The sequence below is a fragment of the Anabrus simplex genome, chromosome 1 (assembly GCF_040414725.1).
Source record: "Anabrus simplex isolate iqAnaSimp1 chromosome 1, ASM4041472v1, whole genome shotgun sequence".
Classification (NCBI taxonomy): Eukaryota; Metazoa; Arthropoda; class Insecta; order Orthoptera; family Tettigoniidae; genus Anabrus; species Anabrus simplex.
The window spans coordinates 1,491,798,724-1,491,824,257 of record NC_090265.1 but is presented as its reverse complement, the minus strand read 5'-3'; the positions used below and the strand labels follow the sequence as shown (position 1 = coordinate 1,491,824,257).

General features: G+C 40.2%; 1 protein-coding gene across 1 annotated transcript; it reads right to left on the bottom strand.

Annotated features, from left to right (window-relative positions):
• Positions 1–1,675: 1,675 nt before the first annotated feature.
• RpS15 (ribosomal protein S15) lies at positions 1,676–25,072 on the bottom strand. The gene is made up of 4 exons (XM_067153253.2): positions 24,964–25,072; positions 24,676–24,761; positions 24,355–24,589; positions 1,676–1,837 (listed from the first exon to the last, which is right to left on the bottom strand). Exons 1-4 carry the CDS (start codon positions 24,970–24,972, stop codon positions 1,724–1,726), a joined length of 444 nt encoding a protein of 147 aa, XP_067009354.1. The 5' UTR covers positions 24,973–25,072; the 3' UTR covers positions 1,676–1,723.
• Positions 25,073–25,534: the final 462 nt, after the last annotated feature.

Here is a 25,534-nt window from a genome sequence, read left to right as displayed (position 1 = left end):
GAGAAAGTTTTACGATATTACTCAAAAGCCTACAGATTACGAGATGTCGTGTGGTTAACACGACGAATCTTCTCTTCCGTTATTCTTGGCTTTCTAGACCGGGGTAGCTACCTCACCATCAAATAGCTCCTCAATTCTAATCACGTAGGCTGAGTGGACCTCGAACCAGCCCTCAGGTCCAGGTAAAAATCCCTGACCCTGCCGGGAATCGAACCCGGGGCCTCCGGGTAAGAGGCAGGCATGATATTACTCTGTTTCCTCAAATAATTATTTGAACTGCATTAGTCTATTAACTGCAGCAATACCCTGTATAACATGTGCAAGTCAGCAAGCGTGGTGGCCATGATCATTATGGCATTGTGTTTATATAATGGTCTGACACCATGGTTAACCAGTTCGAGTTCAGTTGGTCGAAAATATTTTTACTGTCAGAATGTTGGCTGGCAGGATAGGGGAGGTGGTGGTACACTATTTCTAATAACCAGACTGTGTGCCGAAAGCCTGGCTTAAATCCCAAACCTCTCCGCATATGACGCTGTTGATGGTGACAAAAGCTTGAGCAGACCACTTTGTGCTATTCGACAGGAGCAGGCTATGTGCCGGCTCCGGGCTTCACCCCATCAGTCGTAATCATTATAAATTCGTCCTAGATCATTGGGACCATTGATGACACACACATTGAGGGGAAGACACACAAATTTATATTAACAAAAAAGGAAAGTTTTCTTTTATGTTCAGGTTAAACCAAACAATGCTTCATGGCACGATAGCCCGGAAGGTCATGGTCTATGCAACATTGGATTTTAAAAATCTTCGAAATATAGTTACAATGTTTTTAATCAGCTAGCTTTAACAACAGACATGATTATGGTCTATATAATCCATGAAATCATAATTTCTGCTTGTCACATTAATACAACTAGCAATATCAGCAGGTTATCTGTAAGCTCCTGTCCAGGTACAGAATGAGTTTTATTTTATAAACTTATAATACTAGCATAATTATGTATCTTAAGGTTTGAACTTGTGGAAGTAGATTTTATTTTCCACCACTGTTAATCTCTCCTCTACACATTAAAAGAGGAATAATCTTTCCTCTCGGCTCCAGTTGGTCTCCAAATCATATTTTTGACGTCTTATCAGTCAGGTCTGCACACATGAATATGAAACGAACACGAATTGTTACAGACATCTTCGAACACTGTCAACAAGATCTCCAGAGCGCTAGCTAAAATGATACATCAAGTGGCCGTGTGCACTGTTTTGAGATTTATGCGCATGCTCACAAGTAATTTGCAAAGCTTGGCAGCAATGTGCAAGGATGATCTCCAGACTAACTTAGTACGTGCATAATACAGGTCTATGCATAACGTATTCTTGGTACGTAGTTGGTCCCGCCTTAGGCCACGTGCTAAAGGGTTTCAAAGTAAGTCATCAATTGTTTCTGAACATTCATTATTATGACCTTTTATTTTACCTCCCTAACTTAGGTCTTCTTACATCAAATCTTTTTAAAACTCTTAACTTTCCAGTTTCTGAAATCTGGTAAATGTTGAGAAAGGATCTATCTTCATGCGACATTCCTTTTAAAAAATAAGGCGTAATGACATGTCATGAATCACTCTATATAATCAATATACAAGTACTCTCAAAAGAAATGGATGAACAACAATAATTACACGTTAAACCATTTTATTGTTGAAAATCAAATATTACAAACAATTTATTTCAGAGGTATAAATCTGGAACTGTGAGTAGCACCAATACCAGGTCTTCCATGCTTCACAGGCTTGTACGTTACACTGAACTCTCCCAGGTAGTGTCCAATCATCTCTGGCTGAAAAAAAAAAAAAAAAAAAAGTCATTTTCATAAATGTAACAAACTTTATGCTTCTTTTCTTTACAGCATAACCTTTTAAACAGAACTACATCACATAAAAAAAAAAAAAATGTTAATAGTACAATGGGCAGCAAAACAAACAGTACTGAAATTACAATAATTCCCTGAACATCGTGATATGTCAAAACATGCAACGCTTATCCAAACTGTGTTGATACAATTTGTTATTCAAAACTTGCATTTTCATGTCTCGCATGTTGTTCGTAATGGCCCTGTATTTTGTCAAACATTAAAAGGACACTTTTCTCATAACGTGAGAACATTCCTAGAGGTGAGTTATTTATAAGGTTCAACCTAGTATTGAATAAGTTGAACCTTATCGCCAGAAATCTGCTGTCAGTGGATGGAGGTACAGCCCACACAGTCAGGGGTCACTTGCCTTTCTGCAGCAGCACTATTCAATACTAATTAGTACTGAATAGGTTGAACCTTATAAATAACTCATCTCTGTGATCTCAGTTCAATACGGAAACAATGAAACTCGTATCTTTGAGGAACATTCCTCGGCAAGTCATTTGACCAGATATTCAATTCTTTCAGCATATGCAGGCATCTAGGGCTGCAAGATCTGGAGAGTGGGAAGGGTAGGGAACTCCGCTCCATGAAAAATCAGGTGATCTCCAAAGTGTTGCTGCAAAAAGGCAAGTGACCCCTAACTGTGTGAACTGTAGCTCCATCCAATGACAGCAGATTACTGGCAATATTCAGTGAAGTTTGATGTTCACAGCATATCGTCGTTGCCGGGACAAAACCTCCTATGTGATAATATTTTTGGAGATATACTGACCGGCACCACATACATTATGAAGAGTGAGAATGCCTCGACAATATTGCACCTTAGATGACAGAACCTTACCGGCCACAGTTCTAAGCTAAAATATTTCACATGGGAGGTTTTGTCCTGGCATCGACGATATGATTTCAGTGCTGTTTGTTTTACTACATACTGTACAATACCAATTTTTAAGTGATACTTAAGCATGAGATATGTAAACAATGCTGAATCATTCAATTATGTTCCTTGTGTCTCAAGAATTACAGAGTGAGAGTAGACTGTTGCATGAATACAGTGCCGAGAAGACACTTTAAGGACACTAGGTACTCTTACATACATACATACATACATACATAATCAATGTAGACTGTTATGCCTTTCAGCGTTCAGTCTGCAAGCCTCTGTGAATTTACTAAACGTCTCCACAATTCTCTATCAGCAACTAGTGCTGTGGCCTCATTTAGTTCTATATCTCATATCTTTAAATCGTTAGAAACTGAGTCTAACCATCGCCGTCTTGGTCTACCTCTACTTCTCTTACCCTCCCATAACAGACTTCATTATTCTCCTAGGTACCCTATCCTCCTCCATTCGCCTCACATGATCCCACCACCGAAGTCGGTTTATGCGAACAGCTTCATCCATAGAGTTAATTCCTAAATTAGCCTATCTCCTCATTCTGAGTACCCCCTGCCACTGTTCCCACCTGTTTGTATCAGCAATCATTCTCGCTACTTTCATGTCTGTTACTTCTAACTTATGAATATGATATCCTGAGTCCACCCAGCTTTCCCTCCCGTAAAGCAAAGTTGGTCTGAAAATAGACCAATGTAAAGAGTTTTGTCTGGGAGCTGACTTCCTTCTTACAGAATACTGTTGATCGCAACTGCAAGTTCACTGCATTAGCTTTACTACAACTTGATTCAATCTCACTACTATATTACCATCCTGGGAGAACACACATCCTAAGTAACGATAACGATATGCAAATCCTAAACATAAACCCCAAAGGCCCCCTGCTCAACATAACAGAAGAATTTTACATCACTCCAGATCAGTACACCAATCCAAATTAAAACATAAATGAAATCACAGAAAAAACTAACATCATCATCAATACAGTTATCCCCGCCCTAAAAAACCCTTACCTTAAGTTAATCGATAAACAGAACGCGACACGCAACAGAAAAACACCAAACAACACACCCAGCTCCACCCCTACCCCCCACAACAACAACAACAACAACAACAACAACTCTCCCTACCCCTCCTTCCCTTCCCCTCACAGCAGCTAGTATGAGCCCAAGAAGAACACGAAGTAGTACATTACAGGCTCGCACGTCAAACACAACTCAGCTACACCAACAACAGTAAGTACATATTCCAATTCACACACATAACCCGTAGACATTCCTCCAACACGATATCACTTATAACTCAATCTTATCTTCCACAGATAAACATATCATTGCACAGCTACAAATGGGAAAGGAGCCACTACTTTGAACCCAATGTCATCCAAATTTACGGACGCCACAGGACAACATGAATTGTTTCCAATAAAAGGGCAACACACACAGCAGAGTTGAACATACTTTAGTTGAATTTCATCCATACATTTGGCACCTTTTTTTTAAAAATTGAAAGTGTTTTATCCCACATATACACAGGAAGACAACATTTTTTTACCCATGTAATTTTACAAACTCCAAGAATAGCAGCTGAGGTGTACAACTGTAAATAAGACTTAAATACGGAAGTTAGTTGATGTATTGACCAACAAGCAAGAACGAACGTTCATATGCATGAAGTATTTTTATATATTGTATTTATCTCGTGTGTGTATATATATATATATATATATATAAGGTAGTTTAAGTAAAGACATATTTTATACACTAATTTTAAGACCTTCAACATAATATTTTAGACATACAGTTGCAATATTGTACAGAATGACATATACGCCAGTTCACGCTAAGACGTGCCCCATTTGTATGTGACTAAATGTACATCATCATCATATAGCATTCCTTTAACAACACAATCTTAATCAAAGCTTCATTATATAAATATGTATGTATGGTTCAGCTGAAGATGACCTTGTATATGAGGTCGAAACCAGTCCTGTAGCTTAATATATGCAATAAATAAGTATTGATTGGTGGAAATCCTCTCCTATTTTTAATTGTGCAATTCGTCAATACGGAAATGAAGATTATAGATTACGACAATGATGATGATATAGACGAAGTATATAGTTACAGTGGTTTTGAACCCAGTACAGAGCAAATAGCGACCTCGCACGTTCATCCACATTGATGAATTAGTCTTCAGCATACACATCCCCAATGTACTGTGGGTTTGCAAGCCAGCTGTTGCAACAATTATGACCGTATTCAACGATATAGTTACTGGTTTCCCATGTTGCACAATCATCGCTGCTAGGTCCTCTTACTCAAATTAAAAGTTATACAAACAAAATTAGTATTAGTATTCATTGAACATAACAGGCGATTAGCCTCGATACATGTTCACAAGGCCCCTTTCCATGCATGACAACTAACAACAAAAGAAAAGAAGAGAAATGTACAAGATTTCTTGAGCATGCCATGAGGTCCATTGGATAGTGATGGGTCATTCGATTCCGTTCACGTTACTGAATCGATAGTGATTCGATTCACGGCACATCAGTCATTGCGCCTACTGCATCTGTGTAGTATGTGCTGGCAAGACAGCAGCAACAGCATTCAGTGCTCGCAACTGCGATCTGGCCTCATACTACGAACTCCTTTCTTATAAAAAAAATGCTAGTCACTCTAATACATCGAAGGTTTCCGGCGACGCAGGTTGGGAAAGGTTAGGATGGTAGCAGCCATGGCCTGAATTAAGGTACAGTCCCAGCATTTCCTGGTGTGAAAATGGGGAAACTACGGAAAACCATCTTAACGGCTGCCGGCGGTGGGATTCGAATCCACCACCCCCCGAATACAAACTCATAGCTGCGCGATACTAACCGCACGACAACTTGCTCAGTCATTTTTTAAATATGCATTTTTCTATCAGCTGAGGATTTTTTAAATCGTCATATTTTATATAGGCTACCCGAGATGTACAGTAGCCCACAGGTTTTCTGATTCAACATACTGTTGGTTAAGTTATTGCGTCTGTCCACATATGATTGAAGTCACGTGCAACGATGTGACATGAAATGAGAGAATACCGAGCTGTTCTTCCCAATATAAAACAGGTACTTCTGAGTTGTCATGAGCATGACTCATAGTCATAGGGCAGGCTAGAGTCGAGTTTAATTGTCAAATGTCAACTCAGTTATAGTACCAAGATTCATTAAACTAATAAGTATAACCTAATAGCCTACCTACTTACTAGCTACTTCAGAATTGAGGTGCTCGGGGCTAGATAATGGTAAGCCACATTGAGGAAATTTTACAGGAGAGCCATATGAAGGTTCAAAAAATTCCACAAATCAGGTGATGGACATAAGAGATATGTTTATTGAATGATAAGGTACTATATACATTAAGGTATTATTGTAACATGAAATAGAACCTTTTTAACTAATGTACATAGTATAAAAAACATTAATACACATAATTTTGTGGCTTGTCATTGTTTATCACCAAAGTTTCAGTGCCAACATTTGACTTTACTGATCACCGATCACGTCACTCTCACCGTCATCTAAGAAACTGCCATCAATTCAGGTTCCTCAACCTGCTCTGTGGTTTCGTACTGAGTCAGAGATAAATAATATCCATGATGCACCGCAGGTATGTAGGGAAGCTGGTCCATGACGTCGGACAGTTTCTTATGCTGTATAGGAATGGGCCTACGATTTTTTGGTGTTAAGGTCGCAATCCACGATGTCTGTGTAAGACAGCCATGCTTCTTGACATTAATTTCACAGAAGTCTCCGTGAACATTGTACTCTTCACCCTTAAAAATAAAAAAATAATGTCCATCTTACGTGTTTATGAAACATATCGTATTGCTAATTTAATATTAATTCGATATTCTGTGCCGGCTCTCCTAAATAATAATATTTATTATTATTATTTAATTAAAGTAATTATTTTTCTAATATTTTTAATTCTGGTTAATAGGTATGTTTAAGTGCATACCCGATTACACCGGCGTTTACGTTTAGCCCTTTTACTCAACTCTGGTGTTTACTGCCACCATCGATGCCTTCCATTCTTAGCAGGTGAGATAGGCTCCTCTCTAAAAAGGGGAGCTAAGTCTTCATCCTTGCGGAAGAAAAAATAATAAAAATCGAATAGCATGAACCTATGAAACAGCACTGAACAATACAGCAATTCAACAGCTGTATAATGGCAAGCCACAATAACCCCTATAGCAGTCACTTAGTAATGCCCATCTTAGTCTAACAGTCGTTTATGGTTACTTGGCTTCTTATAAATATCTTTTTTTTGCTAGGGGCTTTACGTCGCACCGACACACACAGGTCTTATGGCGACGATGGGATAGGAAAGGCCTAAGAGTTGGAAGGAAGCGGCCGTGGCCTTAATTAAGGTACAGCCCCAGCATTTGCCTGGTGTGAAAATGGGAAACCACGGAAAACCATCTTCAGGGCTGCCGATAGTGGGGCTCGAACCTACTATCTCCCGGATGCAAGCTCACAGCCGCGCCTCTACGCGCACGGCTAACTCGCCCGGTATAATAAATATCTTAGACGTAGTCCCATAGTTCATACTTCCATAAAATATTAGCGTTATCTTACAGTACTACATGTGCTGCATTGTCATAAGCCACATTGTCATATGCTATAATATGGCATGCCACATAATAACACGTTGATGCTTACCTCTGATGTTGATGAGATATCACATGGATTTGGCTGATAATCCACATCTACAACACTGTCATTGCACGAGGATTCACTCTCAAGTCAATTGCCTTCCGTCTCGGTTCCAAAATGCATTTTTCATCAAAACAACAGCTCACACTGTTTCCTCTGCAAGACGCCATCTTGCTGCGGCTTACCATACTAAAGCACAAAAATGACGTGCTGTCTCGGTGCAATACATAACAACAGAGCATGTGCTGCCATCTCTTGGTTTCTTCAAATAGCACTCTGCCAATGGCTTGCCATCCTCTAGCAGATACGAAATGCGTACAAATCTAAATATTGCTCAATGTGTGGCTTACCATTATCTAGCCCCGAGCGCCCCAATTATGTTTTGACTACCTTTTTAACACTGCAAATAAATCCATCTATTATTTAAACCTCCCTGTAAGAAGAGGACAGTGAATGCAAATGGGTATTATTTTTAAATGAGCTGAGCTCAAGAGTCCATTATAGCATATGATTCTTTCAGTGTACCATGGTTCACTGTATGTCTCGCTGCAGTGAGCCCATAAGGAGCCGTGTTCGTTCACAATTCTTTCGGTGTGCCATGGCTCACTGTATGTCTCGCTGCAGCGGAAGCTCGGCTCTTCGCCAGTGTCCAGTGAGCCCAAGGGAGGGTCACCACAGCAGTCATCCTCAGTCCCTACATGCCATGTCCATCGTCTCCACATAAAATGAAAAATAGAAGATAATAAAATAAAAGCAAGAAATAATATTAATGACAATCTACTGCTACTATCCGGCCGTGTCATCACCCCTGGTGAGAAGAAAGCCTCCCTCCCGATGATGACACGACCGGACCTATCTGTGGGACTCTAAAGAAGACCCCCAACAACCTTACCAGATGACAGTACGGTTCTCTCACCATTCCATTGCGGCCGGCCATGGGAAGCTGGAGCCGCTCTCCTCCCATATCCCGCCTCTCACATGTCTCCCTTCTTTTACATATTTGGAGTAGACCCGTCCTACCCCGTCCTCTTACGGGTATGTCCTGCTCTATCTTGCCCATCACTCCTTACCATCTCCTACTGTGCGTAAATAGTGAGAAAACAGCACACGCCCAAATATATACAACTGAGTACCATGCTGCTAGCTTACTACAAATAATAATAAAGTTATAATACTCGTTATCTGCTGAGGCTACGTAACAATCAGTATAAGTGTCAGCTATACACACAAAATGATATATGGTACTTATTCAATATTCCGTAACTACTAATTCTTCTTATAATCTTGTTCTGTTACATACTAATTTACCAAATTCACATGATTTTCACTACATTATGTAACTAAATTTGACACGAAAATTTCCCCACCAAAAATCGGAAGATCGTCATTTACAAACATTTCCTGACCTAAAATCGGGAATTTTTACAGCTTCAGTATGAACAAGCTAACACATCTCTCAAAATAAGCAGCATATAACGCGTCCCTGCAAAGGAAAATGTATGACCGAGCGTCGGGAAAGTAACTACTGTAAAAGTACGACCCCATATGGGGGCATGTGTACAATTCGTAATGACCAATACGACCCCATATGGGGTCACAATATTTTACCTAATATACATAATAAGTTAACCTAATACATCGTAAATACACCCTAATTTCAGCGATCATTTGCTTGGTTAAGCCTGTGAACGTTTTGGCACCAGGGAGCAACTCGATGTTATTAGCTCACGGCATTAGACGGCAATCCTATTAAATTTGGTCTGGCACTCAACGTGTTAATAATCTACCTTTAATTCCACAGTCTCCCAGTATGGCGAACATCTTTTCCTTCGTTACCCTGTCATATGCTTTCTCTAGATCTACAAAACAAACACAACTGATATAGATGTTGATTCCCATAGGGAATCTGAAATATTTGTCCTGAATGAGTAAAGTAAATTTATAATACCAAGAATGAGTTAGCTGGAAAATTTATAATGTCCAATAACGGACCATTTATATTGGTATTATAAATTTACTCATTCAGGAATCAACATCTATATCATCTGATGGCCAAGCAGGCATCAATTTTTGATAATGAGACAAAGTCTCTTAGTGCATTGGCACTGCCGGTGGCTCCAGTTAGCCTACGCAGTGGCCTCCACGGTATGCACTAGCCAGCGTATTGGTAGGTGTGCTAGGTACCAACTGATGAGCCCACCCTAGCACATGAGGGCGAAACGCTGGCAACGAAGAATGAGTTAGCTGGAAAACACAACTGCCGATTCCTCTCATAGCATTTTTCAATTACCTGGCGCATACTGAAAATCTGATCCTGACAACCTCTCTGAGGTCTGAAACCACACTGGTTTTCATCCAACTTCCTCTCAACCACTGATCGCAACTTCCCTTCCAAGATGTGTATACCGGGAGGTACACCCAAACGCCGCGCATTTAAATCTTGTGCCTAGAAGAACTCCTCTATCCACCAAAGGTGAAACCAATAATACAAGTTAGAACTTTACTCTGAAGATGTCGCCACTAAAATTTGATGTAATTTTGTTACTGTGAAGTTTCCTGTACTGTGTGAATTTCTACTTGCTTTGTTTACCCTTCATCAAGAAGTTTGGACATTCTTCCATAGATGTCACCGCTGAAAAACTATGATCATGCACCCTGGTGCGAAGTGAAAGAACCTTTGATTTGAAGAAGTTTTGTATTCATAAGTTTTATTTACTAAATTATGTTCATTCATTTTTGGGTTGGCAATATTGATCTTTTCTTTCCGCCAGTTTTGAATTTAGCCAATCATAAATTTCTGTAATTAATTTTCAACCTCCTTCTTCGATTTAATGTGTAACTTTTAAACCCACCAATAAAACTGAGAGGGTGTGGCTGGTTTATTTGTGAAAGGTCTCGAACTTTCCCCGAGGGTTTATGAACTGCGGATGTTCTCGTCTCTGGGCCACTTGATCGTCATCTGACCTAGTGCGTGTGTCTAGCAGGAGGTGCCTCTTTCATCAGGCAACAGTACACCGACAAGGTAATGGCCATATAACATCTTTATTTCTTTCTAGCTCCGCAGTTTAACCTGAGGGAAAGGTCTGAATCATTAACTATGTAACCTAGTTTTCCTACAAATGTAATTTTCTGCTGGCTAATGTAAAAACTTCATAAAATCTTTAACTGTAAATCGGGGATACATGTACCCTCTCGAGCTCCTCTTCATATTGGTTTGTGGTGACTACGCTTTGTAACTGGTTTTCTTCTTTTCGGTAATTTATTCTTATATGAGTCACCTCCATAGTTTGGGAATAGCCCCTGTTTCAACAGCCTAGTGCCCTTTAGGTTTTAAGAATTCATATTTAGGAGTGCAAGTACACGCCTCCATTCAATTTGTGTTTCGGGCCATTTACTTAACCTGTTCTTTTCCGCTACTGCCCAATAGGTTGGAAACTAGATACCCGTTTCAAATTTTGTAAGTTATGCCTTGATGGCAAGTGATTGTAATTTTCTGATATCGCCTTGAATAGGCTTGGAAAGCTGAGAGCACGTAGCTCTTTTTCATGTGTTGTAAAAGTGCCCCTGGGAGGCTTAAAATTCCCATTTTGGGACCAAGTGCCCCAGGTATTAGGGGATTTCTGCCCTTTGGTAAATTTATGCTCCTCTGTAAAGTTTGGGCTAGGAGCTCGAGAAATTGTAAGACTAGGGGCTTGAAGCCCAGGAGAGTTAAAGATCTGAAATTTTGGATTTTTCTTATTTTGTCATTGTTATCTCACTAAGTGAAAATTTGTTAACTTTTTTTTATTTTTTTTTATTAGGGTTGTTTATAGTCGCTTTAACTCCAAGGTCTTATCGCGACTCTTACATATGATTACAGAATAATGGTAATAATAATAATAATATTGTAATTATAAAAATGTAAAGAAAAAAAATAAGTATAATGTAATTACATTTTGGAGTGCAAGCCAGTGTCTTTGAGGAAGTTGATGACTTGATGACTCAGTGCTGGAGAAGACAGTGTCAGTTCCATTCCTTTAGGTATGTTGTGGTGTTGGCGCCAATGGTCATACAGTTGACATTCTGAGATGATATGCTTGACAGTGAGAGAGCAGTTACATTTGCTGCAGGTGGGAGGTTGTTTCTTTTCTAGGAGATAGTTGTGGGTGATCTTCGTATGTCCTATCCTTAGTCGGGAGATTAAGACTTGTTCATGTCTGGTGAGGTTTTGGAGAGGATATGTTCTTGTAGATATCATTTTAATTTTTTGGAGGTTGCTAGTGGAAGTTTTAAGCCAGTTCATTTTCCATTGTTCGTGTAGTTTGATTTTGATATAAGCGATGATATCAGAATGTGGCGTAGCAATTTGACGGTCGTTGATTGGGAGACTAGTAGCTTCTTTTGCTGCTTGATCAACTGATTCATTGCCTGGTATTCCTCTGTGAGATGGGATCCACATAAAAATAACATTTTTTCCTGCGATCTTGATCTTGTGGTACAGCATTTGAATTTCTTTAACAAGTAGGTGTGTTGTTGATGGATTTTGTATTGAAGTTAATGCACTTTTGGAATCAGAGAATATTATGAATGAGTTGTTGTAGCTTGCTTTTGAAATATGAATCATGGCCTGTTTAAGAGCATACAGTTCACTTGTAAACACTGTAAAAAGATCTGGTAATCTGTATAGCTTACTATAGTCTTTATATTTCACTGCACAACCATTTCTCTCATTGAATTTTGATCCATCAGTATAAATTGCACTATATGATGAGTATCTATTACAAATTTCATTAAATAACTGTTGGAATTTTGCTGTGTCAGTTTGAGCTTTAAGATTGTTGTTCAATTCCCAGTTGACTGGAGGCAAATGAGTTTTCCATGGAGGGGTATCTAGTGAGTTGTGTGGAAATAAAATGGGTGGAAGGCTGAGGTTTATTTCTTTGAGAAGATTGGATATTCTGATGTTAAAGGGTTGGGGTTGAGATCCAGTTAGTTTTCCTTTATGTCTCTTTGAAATTAGGTGTTTTTTCAAGTGTTGGTTACTTGTACCAGCTATCTTGAGTGCGTATGTCAAACTCAGCTGTTTACGTCTGATTTCAAGTGGTGGTTCGTTGGCTTCAATCTCTATACTAGCTATGGGGCTGGTGCGGTGGGCTCCTAGGGCAATTCGAAGAGCTGAAGATTGGATGGTATCAAGGATCTTAAGAGTAGATGGTCTGGCAGAACAATATACTATACTGCCATAATCCAGTTTGGCTCTGATTGTGGCTCTGTATGTGTTCATTAGGACATGGTAGTCTGCTCCCCAGTTTTTTGCTGAGAGAATTTTCATGATATTCATTCTTCTTTGACACTCGTCTTTAAGATTTTTAAGGTATGGGGTCCAGGTGAGCTTGTTATCAAATAGAAGTCCTAGAATTTTAATAGTTTTAACTGATTCAATTTTATGGTCTTCCATATATAATTCAGGGTTAGCGATAGTATGTTTATTTTTGGAGAAGAGAATACATTTGGTTTTAGTTTTAGAAAATTTGAATCCTGTGGTTTTAGTCCAGTTTTGAATATTTACAATTGATTCTTGTAATAGGAGTTGAGTCGTTGTAATGTTTTTCCCTGGGCAGAAGATTATCAAATCGTCAGCAAAAAGGCAACACTTAACTGGTGAGTGGATGTTAGAGACTATACCATTAATTGCCACAAGAAACAGTGTTACACTGATAACTGATCCTTGTGGGACTCCATTGTTGATTACTACTTCCTTTGACAGCATTCCATTTACTCTAACTTGAATTTGGCGCATTTGGAGAAAATTATAAATGAAATATAGGATATTTCCAGATATATTATGTGTCATTAGAACTTTGATTACATAGTCTTTCCATACCATGTCATATGCCTTATTAATATCTAAACTGACTGCTATTAGGTGTTGGTTATTGAGAAACGCTTCCTGTATTTCAGATTCCAGACTTATCAAAGTGTCTGTTGTGGAGTGTGCTTTACGGAACCCGTTTTGCACATTACTGAAGAAATTTATGTGCTCGAGATACCAGCGTAATCTTTTGTTGACTATTTTCTCCATGAGTTTACACATCGCATTAGTTAAAGCAATAGGGCGATAATTTTCTGCAATTGAGTTGTCTTTCCCTGGTTTGGGTATTGGAACTACAATGGCATTTCGCCATTGGTCAGGAAATGTCTTAGAGCTCCATATGTGGTTGAAAATGGCCAGAAGATAATTTATTGCACTTAGTGGAAGCTGTTTTAGAAATTCATAAGGGACTGTATCTGGGCCAGGACTAGATTTGCCACATTTGTCAAGTTCAGTAATTATTTCCTGTAGTTGAAAAGTATCGTTTAGATTATAGTTAGGGTCAGAGATAGCTTTCCTTAGATCAACGGATTCACTGGATTTCTTTGTATGGAGAAAATCAGGATCATAATTTTTGTCACTAGAGATCTCGGCAAATGTGTCAGCTAATTTATCAGCGATGTTTTGAGGTTTGTTTATGAAGGTTCCATCAACAGAGTTTCTGAGGGAAGTAATGTAGAAGTGATTATATTTGCCATTTATTCTTTGAAGTTTATTCCACATTTCCTTTTGTGGGGTTTGGGAACTTAGCGAGGAGACAAATGATAGCCATGAATTCTTTTTGCTGAGTTTAATTTCTTTTCGAGCGATTGCTCTATATTTCTGAAATTGGGCTTTATTTTCAGGTGTGGGTTTTCTTTTGTAGAGGTAGAAAGCACGATTCTTATTCTTAATAGCCTCCTTACAAGTGTCATTCCACCAAGGTACTTTCTTCTTAAAGGAGTTTGAGGTTACTTTTGGAACACTCATGTCTGCAGATTTAACAAGAACTTCTGTGAAATCTTGAACAATGATATTTATGTGCTTAGAAGGGAAATCATTTGGAGGGGTTAAGTCTTTTAAGTGGTTATTGACTGTCTGCCTAAATTTTGTCCAATCTGCCTTATTTAAGTTCCATTTGGAGTTGTTAATAAATGAGGAGTTGACAGAAGAATTTTCATTATTGATTAGTATCGGGAAGTGGTCACTATTTCCTTGGAGTGTTGAATAAACAGACCAGTTGAAAAGGGTTGCTACGTCCGGTGTGCAGATGGTTAGGTCTATACTACTACAGGTGCCGTGGGCTATGTCAAAGCGAGTTGGAGCAGTAGAGTTCATTAGAATTAAATCAAATTCATCAAGTATCTTTTCTATCTCTTTTCCTCTTGCATCAGAACTATGGCTACCCCATAACGTGTTGTGGCTGTTGAAGTCGCCTACTAGGATGAATGGTTTAGGTAGTTGGTGGATAAGGTTTCGTAGATCGTCACCTTGAAACAAATAACTGTTTGGAATATAAACATTGCAGATACATAGAGAAGGTGGTAGATGGACTGAAATTGCTACAGCTTCCAAATTAGTGTTAACAGTAATTTCCTTTGCATAGATATTGTTTTTGATATAAGTAGCTACTCCTCCACTCGCATGATTCACATTAGTTCTATTTTTGTGGTAGACACTGTAGAGTCTTAGATTGGCAGCAAAGTCGTTCTGAAAGTTTGTTTCTTGGAGACAGATAACAGATGGTTGGTGTTTGTTAACTTGTTGCTTTTCAAAAATATAACCTTCAATTTCAGTTTTGAATTCTTTCTTGGCACTGTAGTTAGACCCATTCACCCCGGCACCTTCTTTCACCTCTGCGTTCCACGGGTAACCCCGTAACAATGTCAGTGAATACTTTGCCTGGTACTCTAATCAATGAGATACCTTGATAGTTGTTGCAATCCTTCCTGCTCCCTTGCATATAGATAGGTGCAATTACTGCTTTTGTCCAATCTGAAGGTACCTTACCAACACTCTCATGCTAATCTTACTACTCTATGAAGCCATTCCATCCCTGCCTTCCCATTATACTTCACCATTTCAGGTCTAATATCATCTATTCCTGCTGCTTTATTAAAATGGAGTTTATTTACCATCCTTTCCACTTCCTCAAGCGTAATTTTTCCAACATAATTTTCCTCGTTTTACATTGAGAAGGTGTTCAAAATATTACCTCCACCTCTCCAGTGATTCCCTGGGATCTATGAGTTCACCTGAATTACTAAAAAAAACTGTTCATTTCCTTTTACCCTTCCTAAGATTCTTTATTACTGTCCAGAAAGGTTTCCCTGCTGCTTGACCTAGCCTTTCCAGGTTATTACCAAAATCTTCCCAATACTTCTTTTTGGATTCAACAACTATTTGTTTCGCTGTTTCTTTCATCTACGTACAAATCCCTGTCTGCCACTGCCCTTGTTTGGAGCCATTTCTGATAAGCCTTCTTTTTACGTTTACAAGCTGCTCTCACTTCATCATTCCACCAAGATGTTCGCCTTTTGCCATCTTTACACACAGTTGTTCCTAGGCATTCCCTTACTGTTTCTACCACAGCATCCCTGTATGCCAACCAATTTCTTTCTATATCCTGAACCTGCTTACTGTCTACTGTTCGAAACTTCTCACTAATCATATCCATGTACTTCTAATTTCCTTGTCCTGGAGATTTTCTATGCTTATTCATTTTCAAACTGATTTCACTTTCTCTACCCTAGGCCTAGAGATACTTAGTTCACTATAGATCAGATAGTGGTCGGTATCATCAAAAAATCCCCGAAAAAACTCGTACATTCCTAACAGATTTCCTGAATTTGAAGTCAGTTAAGATATAGTCTATTATGGATAACTTACCCATAGCCTCGCATGTATAGTGGTGAATAGCCTTATGCTTGAAGAATGTATTTACAACTGCTAAACCCATACTAGCACGTAAGTCAAGCAAACACTTCCCATTCCCATTAGCTTCCACATCTTCCCCACATTTACCAATCATCCTTTCGTATCCTTCAGTTCTATTTCCAACTCTCGCATTGAAATCACCCAACTCCGAGCTCGATAGCTGCAGTCACTTAATTGCGGCCAGTATCCAGTATTCGGGAGATAGTGGGTTCAAACCCCACTGTCGGCAACCCTGAAGATGTTTTTCCGTGGTTTCCCATTTTCACACCAGGCTGTACCTAATTATGGCCATGGCCGCTTCCTTCCCACTCCTAGCTCCTTCCTGTCCCATCGTCGCCATAAGACCTGTCTGTCAGTGCGACGTAAAGCAACTTGCAAATAAATTTTAAAAATTGCCAATTAGCACAATTCTATCCTTCCTGTTGACTCTGACCACGATGACACTCAATGCTTCATAAAACTTGTCAACTTCATCCTCATCTGCACCCTCACATGGTGAATACACAGACAATTCTCATCCTAATTCCTCCAACGGCCAAATCTACCCACATCATTTGCTCATTTACGTGCCTAACAGAAACTATGTTGCGTGCAATGGTATACCTGACAAACAGCCCCTGCCCATACTCTGCCCTTCCCTTTCTACATCTGTCAAGTACACTTTATAATCTCCTATCTCTTCCTCTTTATCTCCCCTTACCTAAATATCACTTACTCCTAGCACATCCAGATGCATCCTCTTAGCTGACTCACCTAGTTCTAATTTCTTTCTTCCATAAACGCCATTAATATTGATAGCTCCCCATCGAATTCCATTTCGTTCGCCAAGTTGTTTCCAAGGAGTCCCTCGCCTGTCAAATGGGAGTGGGACTCTGTTACTCAACTGGTATCCCGACTCTCAGGACCACTTACTAGGCCACTGAGCCGTTGCCCATGGTTCACGAACTAGGACGCGACTACGGTAATCCACACCATGATGAAAATTTTTTTCATTTTTTTTCATTTTTGGTTCCAACAAATTCTCCAACTTTTTCTGGATTTTAATATATATAGTTTGTTGGGGTTTCGATGCCTGTAATACCTTTCATTGGACATTTGAAAACAATGTATCATGTGCCATGCCCATGTCAAATGTCTCCACAGATAATCAGCCAGTTCATGAACTCTGTCCGAAAGGTAGTGAATTGTGGCGTGGTTACCAAAAAGCACTGGTAGGGTCAGTGGTACAGAAAAGCAAATCCCACAAAGCTGCTGGTCCAAATAATATCACAAATGAACTAATCAAGGAGGCCCTCCCATACACAGTCAGCACATGGACAGCACTATATAACAAATCATCCCACAACGGCAAACTAGCGAAAGTAACAAACTAGAGAAACGTTTGTTGTGAAGTTTTAGTCTCACTCCTGAAGCTCATTCTGGATGGCTAACACATAAAACCAATTATTAAATATAAAAATGGATTTGACATAGTAATCGCAACTTCTTTCAACTCTCTTCATTTTTTGCTAATTTACAGATTTATAATACCAATATAAATGGTCCGTTATTGGACATTATAAATCCTCCAGCCAACCCACTCCTGGTTGCCAGCGTTTCGCCCTCGCGTGCCAGGCTGGGCCCATCAGTCGGCACCCAGCACACCCACCAAGACGCATGGCCAGTGCACACCGTGGAGGCCACTGCGTAGGCCAATTGCAGCCACCGGCAGCGCCAATGCACTATAAGACACTCTGTCTCACTACTAAAAATTGATGCCTGCTAGGCCATCAGATAATACAGATGATTCCCATAGGGAATCTGTAATATTTGTTCTGAATGAGTAAATTTATAATACCAATATAAATGGTCCGTTATTGGACATTATAAATCCTCCAGCCAACCCACTCCTGGTTGCCAGATTTGTTACAGATTTGTTACTTTGCTAGAGTGGGGAGGAAATGTATAGAATTCCAAACGATCCCTAAAACCTAGAGATCAATGGTAAAGGTTGAGTCTTCTTCAGCCACGATCTAAGTGGAAGACATATGCCTACATATAACCAATAATAAAATAATCTGGTATGTCACAATTTACAATCCAAATTTAAACAATGTCGTCGCTGTAGGAGCCAGTTATATACGACACTATACAAGCTAATGGTACTGAATAGATGAACCCTTCTCTACCCTTTGATAGTGAGCAATTGTCAATATGGACCATAATGAAATTCATAACTTATGATGTGAAAGCAGTTCAGAGAACAGCTGATGGAACCAAGATTAACAGGAGCACAGTTATTAGCATACGGAGGGAGAAGTACTTTGCTGAGGAACAGACAGCAGGGCTGTCCGAACTTGAAACATCAGGGAACAAGAGGTATAAACAAACAGAATTAGACTATCTCCTACCAGATGCAATTCATCGGCATATTTACGCCTATTACTGTAGAAAAGAACACCCTACGCTTGAGAAATTGCTTCGTTCTCTTGACGACAGTAAATGTTTCAGTGGGTGCAAACCTTCCCTTAGAGAAGTTAAAAATCTGGGTTTTAGGTACAGGAACGCTAATAGGCCAATAGTGCTGATGAAGAGAAGCAATATCGTGCAGATTTCTGAGAGATTGACGAAAATTTTGATTCTATTGTATGGTTGGATGAAACTTGGGTTAATGCTTCTCATTCCCATGGCAAAGCAAAGGTTGGACAGATGATTCAACAGAAGGCACTATGCCAGTACCTGTTGGGAAGGGGTGCTGAATCATAGTAATTCATGCCGGTACTTCGTAAGGTTTTGTGTCGAATTGCTTATGTGTGTTCTAGTCTAAGAAAACTGGAGATTACCAAGAGGAAATGAATAGTAGCACATATCAGAAATCATTTGAGAAAAGACTGCTGAGCACCTTGCTTGAAAATAGCATAATAATCATGGACAATGCCCCTTACCACTCGATCATTCTTGACAAAGCATGAACAATGGTGGCTAGAAGGAATGAGTTGATTTGAGTCACTGAGGGAGCAAAATATTTCAGTTCACCATGAATGAAGAAGGGGGATCTCTTGCAACAAAACACGCCCCACGGCACTTTTTTTTTTTTTGCTAGGGGCTTTACGACCCACCGACACAGATAGGTCTTATGGCGACGATGGGATAGGAAAGGCCTAGGAGTTGGAAGGAAGCGGCCGTGGCCTTAAGGTACAGCCCCAGCATTTGCCTGGTGTGAAAATGGGAAACCACGGAATAACATCTTCAGGGCTGCCGATAGTGGGATTCGAACCTACTATCTCCCGGATGCAAGTTCACGGCCGCCTCGCCCGGTACGGCACTATTTATATGATGGATGAAATAGCCAAGAGGCATGGGTATACAGTGGTTCGCCTCCCACCATACTATTGCCATTTTGACAGCACAGAAAGGATCTGGGCACAAATGAAGGATTATGTAGCTGTGAATAACAGACTCTTCACAGTTTTGAAAGTTGAAAGACTTCTTTTGGAAGCCGTAGGCCATGTAAGTGCAGAATAGCAACGTTCTGAGACACAAAATATGAGAAGATTAATTACTCGGAGGAGGAAAGAGACAATTATGCTGAAGACATTATCTCATTTAATGGTCAAGCGAGGGTGAAACCTCACTGACTCATACGAATGGCGTATTCCCTTTGCACGATTTTTTTCCTTCCTTCAGAGAAACAATCAATCAGCAACGCAAGCTCTTCTAGATGGCGAGTAGAAATTTCATTTCATTTTTTTGTATAGTGACTATTCGAGCACTGATATTTTTAACTTTTAGACTTATCTTAAATGTATTATTGTTCATCTGTTGAGAGTTATGTATATTGTTACAAATAATAATTGATAGCCTATATACATTTTCGTTCAAGTGGCGTGTTGTAAATCAGTTGTTACATGTAACAAATTGGCACCACCATCTGACCCGGTTAACAGTCAAGTTGAAACTCACTGCGTAAGTTGGCCATGCAGTTGGGGGCGCGCAGCTGTGAGGTTGCATCCGGGAGATAGTGGGTTCGAACTCCACTGTTGGCAGCCCTGAAGATGGTTTTCCATAGTTTCCCATTTTCACACCAGGCAAATGCTGGGGCTGTACCTTAATTGAGGCCACGACTGCTTCCCACTCCTAGGCCTTTTCTATCCCATCGTCGCATGAGACCTGCCTGTGTCTGTTGGACGTAAAGGAACTTGCAAAACAAAAAGTTGAAACTCATAAAAACGGAACTATAGTGTACAGCTGGAAAAACTGTGTTCAAACCATCGTTGATCCCATTCCAGATGCTGATTATTGTTCACAGGGGCCTAAGAGCTACGTCATCGGCCCCTAATGGTAAAAGGTGAACGAAACTAAAATTAAAACTTCAAAATTTATCCAACCGACTACAATCTAAAACGAACAATGAAAGAATGATAGTGAAACAAAAAAAATCAGTGGATCCAATTCACAAAGCCTGAATTACTGGGATGATGCATTATGTTCTATAGGGGTCCAAAATCCAGGTCGCCAGTCCCTCATAATGGTACTAATCACTGGGAGGTAGAACCATGGTGTTCCTCCTATAGAACTAATCACGGGTAATGCAGACTCATTGAGTTTCTCTAATGGTGATACTAATTACAGGAAATGTAGACCTAGCGTATGTCGCACACAATGGCATCACCAGAGATGCCAACTTTCAAAAAAGGTAATTCGTAATGCAGCCGTTAGGGCACGGGGGGCGGTCGTAGATATATATATTTTTTTTTTAAATCGTGATCTTACTAACTTACATATCATTTAAAGCTTGTAGTTACTGTTTGGTAAACGTACACTGGTAACATGCTTTTTCTTTTCTTATCATGTGCATCCTCTGCACTAACAGAGCACTTAACAGTTCGGAGTTCATATTAGCACGAAATTCAGTCTTGTTCATCTTCATCATGCGCATCCGAAACATCGCGGCTACACACACTACAAAACACGTGTGAATGAGATTTTGAGGAGCGCATTAAACTGGGCCATTCTTCCGAGTATACCTCCCTAAATTTTCAATTATATTTATTACTAGTGTCACTAGTCACGGTAACATAATCACACGTATTTTCCTGCACAAGAAATCCCTTCATTATTACAAAACCTTTCGCATTTCGTAACACGCGATTAGCATATATCCTAGAAGAGCAATATATGTAAATTTGGCAACCAAACTCGCAATAAATACTTCTTCAACAGTCACCCAAACAGTATTCAAAATTAAACGGAGTTTGTCACCAATTTACCGTCAAAACAAAGACAAAAGAACTCCCATACTTGCATGGAAGTCTGATCACGTGACGAACAAGGACAACAACTCCCCAAGATATGCCACTTCACAGGTGCCTAAATTTCCGGTACTGGAAGCACACACTGCGTTCGGCGCGTGAAAACTCGAAATATTCTTAAACGAGGGACAGGAAAGGGGGATAAATTATTTCTGAGAAATCCGAAGATAATATTCTGAGAATTCACGCCGCCTTGTGTATCCTTTTGAACACTTCATACACTTAGATTTAAAAATCAACAAAAAATCGTAATTTGTGGTGTGTGATTCGTAAAGGCGTAATTATGATGGGTAATTCGTAATTATTACGATTGAATCGTAATAGTTGGCATCTCTGCATCACTCACAGGTAACACAAACCCAAGGTGTTTCGCACATAAGGGTACTACTCGCAAGCAACGCTGACCCATGGTGCTCTGCTCAGTGGGACTAATCACGGGCGCCGGTATTCCCGTGTGTCCCTCATTAAGTGGAACAAGTCACAGGTAATGTAGACCCAGGGTTTATGCATGGTAACTATTATTACTTCAGCCCTCGAGACAAGACTTTCACACCCGCAGAATGACTGTCGTTTGTTTACATGCTCGAGGCCTTCTCAGGAAGGATAATAAGCGGTGCTCAGTGCTGCCAACCTCTGTTCTTAGGAACTAATGAGTGAGTGGTGCTTCAATAGTTGGTGGTGGTGATTATTGTTACAAGATTGGTGAGGACTTGTTCCTGCTGTGCGGATGGTTAGGATACAACCTAGACAGGACCAGTGATATAGGAACAAGCAAAGGGGGTCTGGGGACGTAAGCCCCCAGGTTAGAAGCCGCAAAGCGGCCCTAGGCCTCTACTTGGCTCGGACTGGTTCTTGCCGTGCAGATGGTTAGGACAGGATCTGGAAGACCTATGACATAGGGATAAGCAAACGGGGTCTGGGGGCACAAGCCCCAGGTTAGAAGCAGCTAAGAGGCCCTAGGCCTCTAGTTGCATGTGGAAACACGTTTGGTCTGAACTGGTTCTTGCCATGCGGACGGTTAGGATAGGCTATGGACAAGAGCTGTGATACAGGGACAAAGAAAAGGGGCCCCCAGGTTAGAAGCCGCAAAGCAGCCCTAGGCCTCTAGTTTCGTGTGGAAACGCAATTTGGTGCATGAATTCCTGAAGGTTGCAGCAACGCTCTACCCTCCTCTACTATAAGGCAAGTTTCACATAACTTTATTGCTGTTCTGTATTGTACATTGTTTCCTTAACATGTTACATTTCCTTGCGCTTTCATTGTGCTGGGGTTAGTAACGGATTATGATTAACATTATTGACGGGAATGAGAACGTGTGCCACTTTACGGTGGCCAATGGGAATGCAAGTAGCTACTTCAGAAATGAAAATGGTATGTAATACTCTTCATTAGGTTATAGAAGTAAATGTAGTTCTTGGGGCGGGATGGGGAGTTCCTGGACATCGCAATGAACACACCTCTCCTCTGAGACACATTCCAAGTAAGATTTCATGAATTTCCACTTATAACATGACATATCTTGTCTCTAGGGCCGGAGTTTTACCAAACTACTTTCAGGTAACTCACACCCACGGTTTTTGCAGTGGTACTTACCATGGGCACCAGACAAACCCGTGGTTGTTCTCACATAGTGGTACTAATCACAGGGCATCAGCACCTAATGGTACGAAATGAGACTAAATGGAATGACAAAAGTCCAAAATCCTCCACTGACCAAATTTCAAAACGTGAGGACGAAGAATGAATGCATGAATATGAATTTAAAACAATAAGTGGATCCGACCCACAATGCCTCGCATTCACAGAAACCGACATGAAACAATAGTATTAATGACCAAGGTACAGCGACTATAGCATAATACTGAATCGATGATGCTTTTAGTCTAAAGGGGTCCAAAATCTAAGTCACCGGCCCCTCATAATGGTAGGCCTACTTATCGCTAGGAAAGTAGAACCATGGTATTTGTCATAGAGGTGGAAAACTATCGATAATAATCAAGACCACTTGCGTCATACATCAACGGTCAGTTGCCTATTATCGCCATTTACAGGAAACGCAAACCTATGGTGTTCATCACATAAGTGTTCTAATCACAGGGACTTGCGCTATCCCGTGGTGTACTTCATATAGTGGGTAATAATCATAGACAAGCCAGAACCATGGTGTCGCTCATATAGTGGTACTAATCACAGGTACTGTAAAAGCCGACAACGCACTCTTTTGCTAATCACAAATCAATTTGGTACCTAACAGTGGTACTACGCATAAAAGTGACCCATGGTGTTCCCCGCTTGGTGGTACTAATCACAAGTAGTTCCATGGTTCTAATACAATCATCCCTTGGTTGCCCCTTAAGACAGGCAGGGGATACCGTGTGCATCTCGCACTCACAGGGGGCTGTGTGTTTGGTCTGCGAGAGGTATTTTGTTTTCCTAAAGTCCACAAGCAAACCGGTTAGGCCCCCCTATCTGCCACCTGGGAGTATCACCTCTCCCCCTGCTACGCCAGCGTAGGTTCGAGGCAGACAATAAGTAGACCAACTGTCTGTCACAATACAGGGAACACGATGTGTTGGGGCCACACTCCCGTCACGAAGCGTTCCTCAGGACCTGAATTACACCAATGAATTTTCCTTTGTCACAACCCTAGAAAAGCACAGGCAATCTCTACCAGGAATTTCCTTGGGCAGGTGATAAGAGCACTGTCATCCATGACCAGAGCAGCGTACATACTTATAATGCAACTTCTTTAGTAAAATAGAATTAAAACTTAAGACTCACCTTCACTTCCACTTGATTGAAAGTTTTGCCATTGTAAACACCAACTATGCTACCAACCATTTCAGGCACAATAATCATGTTTCGAAGATGCGTCTTAACAATTTCGGGTTTTTCGTTAGGAGGCGCCTGCTTTTTGGCATTACGAAGCTTCTTCACCAAAGCCATCGGCTTCCGTTTCAGCCCTCTAGCAAACCGGCGACGTGCTCGAGAATGCATTAACTCCATCAACTGCTCCCTGAAATCAAGTAGAAAATGCAGCTCTTTAGTACATAAACAAGTCAACACAGTACCCTTAACAAAAATAAATTACGAGCAACTCACGGTGGCATATCGAGAAGCTGGTCAAGATCTACTCCCCGGTACGTGAATTTCCTAAAAGTCCTCTTCTTCTTCTGGGTTTCTTCAGCCTGGAAACATAACACAGTAGATGGACGTCACACACGTAAGTACGAATGTCTGGTACTTGTAAGCATAAATCTGATCCCAAATATGCACACAAATATTGCAGTAACCTGCCATAAAATGCTTAATTAAAATGTTTCTGGAGTTACAACGGTTAAGATTAACTAGATATTCAACAGATTCCAAAAATTGTTAAATAAACCTTACCTCCGCCATGTTTACACGTGAGGGATAACAAATGTAGAGAATATCCTCGTTCCAGCAAAGAAAACTCACCGAGCAAAGAGAATGACAAGTCACCGAGTAACGACACTAAAGGTGTTGCCCAAAGAGAATAAGTTGCCTACGAGTAATACAAGGCCGGGAAGTGGACCGATAGAAATGCGGGTCGCAAGTAGTTTTACGAATGTCCGCTAGAGGTCTCGACATCGTGCTATTCTGCTCGCGCGAAATACCAATTAATGGTACATGTTTGTTTTTAAAGACGTAAAAATCTACAGATAATGAAGTTAGGACCACCTAAATGTGATTTCAAGTGATTGGATGTAAAGTAAAGCACATTTAAGTGGTATTTGGAATTATTTTAGGCGAAGTCAAGTACGATAATTAATAAAAGTAATACATTAAAAATGACTTACCATGATCACTGCTCGTATAACTCACATTTTTAAGACCTTTCAACTTAAAGGCTTTGTCCTGAAGTTCTTTTCCAAGTCATGAGCATCTGTAATTGTATGAGCTTCATTGTCGAGTATAGGTTTTAAAAGTTTTGTAATGA

Coding starts and splice junctions, on each gene's coding strand:
- RpS15 (XM_067153253.2), bottom strand. Junction 24,590..24,675: donor CAGCTTCTCGATATGCCACC/GTGAGTTGCTCG, acceptor ACTTGATTTCAG/GGAGCAGTTGATGGAGTTAA. Junction 1,838..24,354: donor TCAATCAAGTGGAAGTGAAG/GTGAGTCTTAAG, acceptor TTTTTTTTTCAG/CCAGAGATGATTGGACACTA.